The sequence below is a fragment of the Puntigrus tetrazona genome, chromosome 1, assembly GCF_018831695.1.
Source record: "Puntigrus tetrazona isolate hp1 chromosome 1, ASM1883169v1, whole genome shotgun sequence".
Taxonomy (NCBI): Eukaryota; Metazoa; Chordata; class Actinopteri; order Cypriniformes; family Cyprinidae; genus Puntigrus; species Puntigrus tetrazona.
In genome coordinates this window covers 10805486-10811795 of record NC_056699.1, presented here as the reverse complement: position 1 = coordinate 10811795, position 6310 = coordinate 10805486, and the positions used below count along the sequence as shown (strand labels likewise).

Here is a 6310-nt window from a genome sequence, read left to right as displayed (position 1 = left end):
ATATATTGTTCTGTTAACAGTATTGTTCTGGTAAGCAGGTGAGAATTAAGATAACGTGTGCCGCTCTTATCACAGGACATTGAAGAGTGGAACATCGGGCACCTGAACTCAATCTTGGATGTGATTGAGGAGGATTGTGGAGTGTCTATTCAGGGTGTAAACACACCCTATCTGTACTTTGGCATGTGGAAAACCAGCTTCTCCTGGCACACGGAGGACATGGACCTCTATAGCATCAACTACCTACACTTCGGGGAGCCCAAATCCTGGTAAGACTGACTGCGGTTGTCTGTGTTTCTTAAGTCTTCTTTCTTCATCTACCTTAGAGGACCTAGAATTTGTATAAAATAAAATAAATAATTAAATATCAATGTCACAGGTATGCCATCCCTCCAGAACATGGGAAGAGATTGGAGCGTCTTGCTATAGGTACAAATTCTATAAAATAGTCTTTTAAAGAAGCCTGCAGTATGTTAACATCTTATATGAAATGCATGAGCTCAACATACTTGCTTGTACGCAGTATATCTAGGTTATAAATGCAGTAAAATGTTCAGGTTATGGCTTTGTTTTCCTATTGTTTTCATACTACCTGAAAATGACAACTCAAAATTAGTTTGACCAAAAGCGTGCAGGGATTGTACATTATCAGCAATCATGCTGTGCAAGAAGCTGGTGTCATACACACACACACATGCATATCATGTATGAGAACAGTAGAGAGCACTTCAATAGCAAAACAAGGCCTTAAACCTAGACATTTTAGGCAAATTAGATATCCTGGACAGGACATGGTCAGAAAAAAGGGAGTATGTATGTATCTAGCTAACTTAGATATAATTATTTCCTTTGTGTTGTACTGGGTGTGATAAATGTGTCTTTGTCTTTAGGTTTCTTTCCTAACAGCTTTAAAAGCTGTGAGGCATTCCTGAGACACAAGATGACACTGATATCCCCCTCTGTACTAAAGAAATACAGCATACCATTTGATAAGGCAATTTTCTAAACTATTTTAGTTTTAAGAATAATGTTGTGGTGTCTCAGTTCTCCTCCTGTGTATTTAAAATACACTGATATATTATACAGATAACACAGGAAGCAGGGGAGTTTATGATCACGTTTCCTTATGGCTACCATGCTGGATTCAACCACGGCTTCAACTGTGCTGAATCCACCAATTTCGCCAGCATCCGGTGGATCGATTATGGAAAGGTTGCTACGCAGGTACTAAGAAGCTTTTAATAATAACTGTTGCTAATGTAAATTTGGCACTTTCAAGTTACGTTCATCTGCAGATGGTGAACATTTGATGGTCTCTTTTTGAGAAAACCTGTCCTCTTGTAGTGTACATGCAGTAAGGACATGGTGAAGATCTCCATGGATCCATTTGTTAGACGATTCCAGCCAGATCGCTATCAGGCTTGGACGCAAGGCAAAGACTCATGTCCATTGGATCACACCTTGGCCACACCCAGCACCACACCGGAGCTGCAGAGCTGGCTTCAGAGACGTCGCAGGAAAGCACCCTCCACCTCAAGGTATTAGCAGGGTTTCAACAAAGCTATACCTTCTTTAGTCAGCTTCCTCTTTAAGGTCTACCTTATCAGACCTTAGCATTATAAGTAGAAACAGATGATGGCAAATATCCATTAGCATTTTTCTAAACATATTTTATGCAGAGTTCAATCACTATATATATTATTTGGAACAAAAATGCTGTTATAGCAGTCCACACTCTTGGATCACTCTTGCACTGTTGGATCATTCACCTTTTTTGAATCAACAGTCTCCATCATCCACGTGCATGCTCCAAACGACTGAAGACTGTGGACTCTGCACCAGTGAAGGGTCGCAGAAGTAGAGGGGCAGCTTTAACATCGAAAAACGAGGATAATGAAAACTCAGAGAAACACCAGAAAGAATCACAGTACTCAGGTGAATTAAAAGGCTGGTATTGGTATTATTTGTGTAATGCATTCTTCATTCACAATACGCGTCCTCCTTCAATACATTCCCATTTGCAGTTGTTTTCTGATTCATAAACAAATGTAAATGCATTTTCATATTTATTTATTTTGTTTGTTTTTCATTTTTGAATATACTGTGATGCGTTCTGATAACACATTGTTTATGTATCAGTGGAAGACATTTTGTTTTAAGTAAGTCCTAGTTCACCACGACATGGCATTTTTGTTTAATCCAAATGAAAACTTGTGATATATGGTTTAGTATGGTATAATTGTTTTGACTGGCCTGTTCGAAAAATGGCAACATAATAAAGAATTATCTGAATAAATTAATAATTAAATGCACACTACTATTGGGATTAGTATGATTTAAAAAAGAAAAAAAAGAAAATGTATAATAATTATTAAATAAAACATTACTTAGCAGTGAATAAATAGTTAAAATGTGGAAAATAATATACACATTTAGAATAAATAGGTTGTTTATTAGTAACTAGTTACTTTAGTTACTAGCATTTATTTATCTTGATGTTAATTTAATCACTTACTAATGCATTATTAAAATGTTTTTGTTAACATTAGTGAATGCACTGTGAGTTAACATGAACTAGCAATGAACAACTGTATTTTTATAAACTAACATTAACAAAGATTAATAAATAGTGTATTAAATGTAGTGTTCATTGTTTGTGTCATTGTTCTTTTAAACTTTATATTCAGCAAAGAATCCTGAAAATGCATCCACAAAATATGAATCCACTGATTCCACAAAAATATTAAGCAGCAACACAAACATTTTCAACACTGACAATGTAGAAATGTTGGCATATTAGAATGATTTAGGAATAAGGGATAATAAAATTTAGCTTTGCCGTCACTTGAATGAATAACATTGAAAGTATATTAAATAGTGAAACTGTTGTTTTAAATAGTAATAATATTTCACAATATTAGCAGTATTTGGTAAGAATAAGCATTAAAATCCTAACATTTTACAACAGTAGATGTCTGCTTATGTCTCTGTTTTATTGTTTTGTCTTTTTTTTTCTTTTTTTTTTTTTAGGGCTCACTGGTCCATGTCGACAAATGTGCGTTGTGAAAGTAACAAGAGTGGAGAATGACTTACTGGCCCACTCAACAAGACAAGTCAAAGAGGATTCCTCTGAGCAACTCTCCACCTCTCCACTCACCCTCACATCTAGACAAAGTGACCCTGATCCAGGTCACCCAAGCTCCCAGACATCTTTAATTTTCAATGAAGATCGAGTATCCGCAAACTCAAACTCCACTACACAGCCTGGACCTGAATCAACCTCAGACAGCAGCGTCACTGTAGATGTGACTCTGGACTCAGAAAGAACTGCTGAAAGTCCTAATCAAGCATTAAACTGTGAACCTGTCTCAGTAACAAGTGCACCTTCTATTCCTGTGACCCATTCACCCAGACTTAATTCCACTGGTGCTGCGGTTTTATTTTCAGAAACTGATTCCCAACAAGCTAAAATTGAAACAGAAGAGACGGTCGCCAATATCTTGACTGAGACCAGCATCGATTGCGGCACATCAGCACTTTACAAAGAGCAAAGCTCGATCCGTCTAGACTCTGCTCTTCAGGGTTTGGAAACCTCAGAAAACAGAACAAACTCTGAAATCCAGAATACTTCATTTTGTGAAATGCCTCTTCTAATGCCCGAGCTCATAGAAGAGAGAGTCAACCCTCAATCTCTCGCACCCGAAATGCCCTCACTGACTCTTGCTGTTCGACTCGACACCGCAAATCACAGACCTCAGAGTCCGAACAGTAATGCACCTGTTCTCCATCTGGAAAAATCACACTCGCCTCCTGTTATAACAGACGATGTGGGGACTTGTTCTGATTGGCCCTTTGTTACACCCCGAGAAGGTGTAAACCAATCACAGAACTCAATCTCAGACACCTTTATAGCAAAACCAGCATCTCCTTCCTTGGTTCCACAATGGGGGCCACCAGAAGAGTCTAAACAAGAAGGACATGAACACATCCCACTAACAGACCAGGACTCTCAAAATAAGTCCATTTCACAGTTTAAAATCACTACTCAGAGTATTTCACAATCTTCTACCATGGAAGATGTGGACTTAATGGACACCCGTGTCTCTGAAATGGCCAGTAACTCAGTAGATGGAGAGGACAAACAAACTTCTCTAAGTCTCGAGGAGCATTCAAGCTCTCTCACATCCTCCCAAGGTCACTACGTTGAGTCCAAACCTTTCACTATTTGGAAAAACCTCAGCTCACAGAATCCTGCAGTGCTCATTGAGAGCTTGCAGCCTGAGCTGGTAGTTGGTCTTACCACAGGTGTGAGCAGTCTTACAGATTATGCCCATGACTCGCTGTCCTACAACATGTGGTCGGAATCAGGGTGCCAACAAGAAAAGTTCTCAGATTCTCCAAACTCTTCACCAAGTACTCAGACCTGGACCAACCTGGAGCCCATTCCCATGCAGTGCTCTGCTGGAGACATGGCTCCAAATGCACCTCCTGATCTGAAGCAGCAGAATGTGGAGTTGGAAACAGCTGAAGCTTGTGTGCTCAGTGAGCAGGCAGGCTCTCAGGGACCTCAGGAGGAAGAGTTTAAAGATCAGGAGTATTACGAAGGTGCAAAGTCAGAGCATGATGGGTCTGTGAGTGACTCTGAGTCGTGTGAATCAGGAGATAAAGGTGCTGAAAGCAGCAGTGAATCCAGTGAGGAGAACACCATGAGTGACCCCGAATATGTGGAAACGGGTCTGGAGCCAGGGGAAGTCTGTACTGTGAGTTCTGGTGCTATACCATGACAAGAAATGCATCTTCCACATAGCTCTGAGATTCTGTCCTTAGGAAACAGTGATCGTGCTGAAAAGACATTTTGCTGATTGCTTTGGATTCAGCTTTAATCATAACCTACAGGATGAACCTGCTCACATTAAAATCTCAACGGTCAAAAATTTTACCTGCATGTTTAATAACAGATGTGCTCTGATTGGATTTAGTTTTTCCATGTAATTTTGTCTTTTAGGTTAACTCAATTTAATTATACCTAAACAAAATTTTGCATACAAACGAGAAGCACAGGCACTGGTGGGCTTAAAAAAAATCATTAATTTATTTTGTTTATATATATATATTTGAGATATTTTTATGTATTTTTTTTTTATTATTTGTTTTATATATATTTGTTCTGATTGGGTTTTGTCATGTCATTTTCTCTTTTAGCATTAACATAGCTTAACTAAACAAAAATTTGCACACAGAGACGCACAGACACTGGTGGGGTTTTTAACTTATTATTATTATTATTGTTATTTTTACATTTTAATATATTTCTATTTTTTGTATATTTAGAGAATTTATGTATATTTGATCATTTTTACTGTGAGTTTTTACTGTGACTTTAATGCATCATTGCTGAATAAAAATGTTAATTAAAAGTATTCCAACCGTACTGACCACAAACCTTTATATTAATTTACAACTGTTTTGAATCAAGGGAAAATTTCTGTACACATAAATCAGAACACTTACTGGTAAAAGTGTCAAAGCATTATGACATGTGCACATACTATGAACACAAACATGCACAATAAAGGTAGCAACTGTATTTTGTATTTTTGGAAAGTATCTCTCGCTCACTGATCTTCTCTTTGCATCTTTTTTTTTTTTTTTTGTTCNGGCGCCACCCCCTCAGAAAACCCACTGCAAGAGCAGTGCCAAGTGCTGTGAAACAGCAGACTGCCAGCGATGATGGTGAATGTTTAACCACTTAAATGTTTTAAGGAATTTGTACAATTGTCATAATAGTACTTTTCTTAATAGCATTTTATGATGTTTTATTATATTACAAATCTTTCCTGAATCCTGAATATTTATCTTTATCACATGCTGTCATTAGACAAAATTAATATTATTATTATTAATATATTGTTGCATTCTGATTAGTATTGTAAATGATTCATCTATGTATAGACTGACATCTTTGTCTCACATCATGCACACGTGTACTTTTAAGAAGTTGTGTGAAGTTATATAATTAATCATGTTAAATGAACATGTTCAATTGACAGTTTTAGAATAAATATTTGTATGTGTGTGTCTCAGAGACTTTAGAGGACTGTGCAACTAAAGAAGAGGAGCCCGAAACTGAGGAATGGGCAAAGCCTTTAGTGCATATGTGGCAGCACAGAAAAGCTCATTTTCAATATGAACGAGAATACAACACAGCTGCAGCTAAAACCTCTCCACACTGTGCTGTCTGCACCCTTTTCATGCCATACTATCAGGTAACTAATATATATATATATACTATTTCTATTTGTTTATATAT

The 6310-nt window shown here is 37.4% G+C and overlaps 2 protein-coding genes across 5 annotated transcripts in view; both read left to right on the top strand.

Annotated features, from left to right (window-relative positions):
- LOC122347618 (lysine-specific demethylase 4C-like) overlaps positions 1–5227 on the top strand; it is a 7507-nt gene extending 2280 nt beyond the window's left edge. For 2 of the 4 annotated variants that reach the window (XM_043243030.1, XM_043243038.1), the window contains 7 exons: positions 76–269; positions 380–429; positions 891–994; positions 1087–1224; positions 1345–1538; positions 1787–1935; positions 3031–5227. In XM_043243030.1, the coding sequence (XP_043098965.1) occupies positions 76–269; positions 380–429; positions 891–994; positions 1087–1224; positions 1345–1538; positions 1787–1935; positions 3031–4784 (2583 nt within the window). In that variant the 3' untranslated portion in view covers positions 4785–5227. Of the gene's footprint in view, positions 1–75; positions 270–379; positions 430–890; positions 995–1086; positions 1225–1344; positions 1539–1786; positions 1936–3030 lie in introns of those variants that run through there. The other 2 variants (XR_006251247.1, XM_043243040.1) reach the window with 2 other exon arrangements.
- A 437-nt stretch (positions 5228–5664) lies between these two features.
- The window catches only part of LOC122347847 (lysine-specific demethylase 4C-like), a 5836-nt gene continuing 5190 nt past the window's right edge, over positions 5665–6310 (top strand). The window contains exons 1-2 of the mRNA XM_043243104.1: positions 5665–5733; positions 6085–6266. Coding sequence (XP_043099039.1) covers positions 6156–6266 — 111 coding nt within the window. The 5' untranslated portion in view covers positions 5665–5733; positions 6085–6155. The remainder of the gene's footprint in view (positions 5734–6084; positions 6267–6310) is intronic.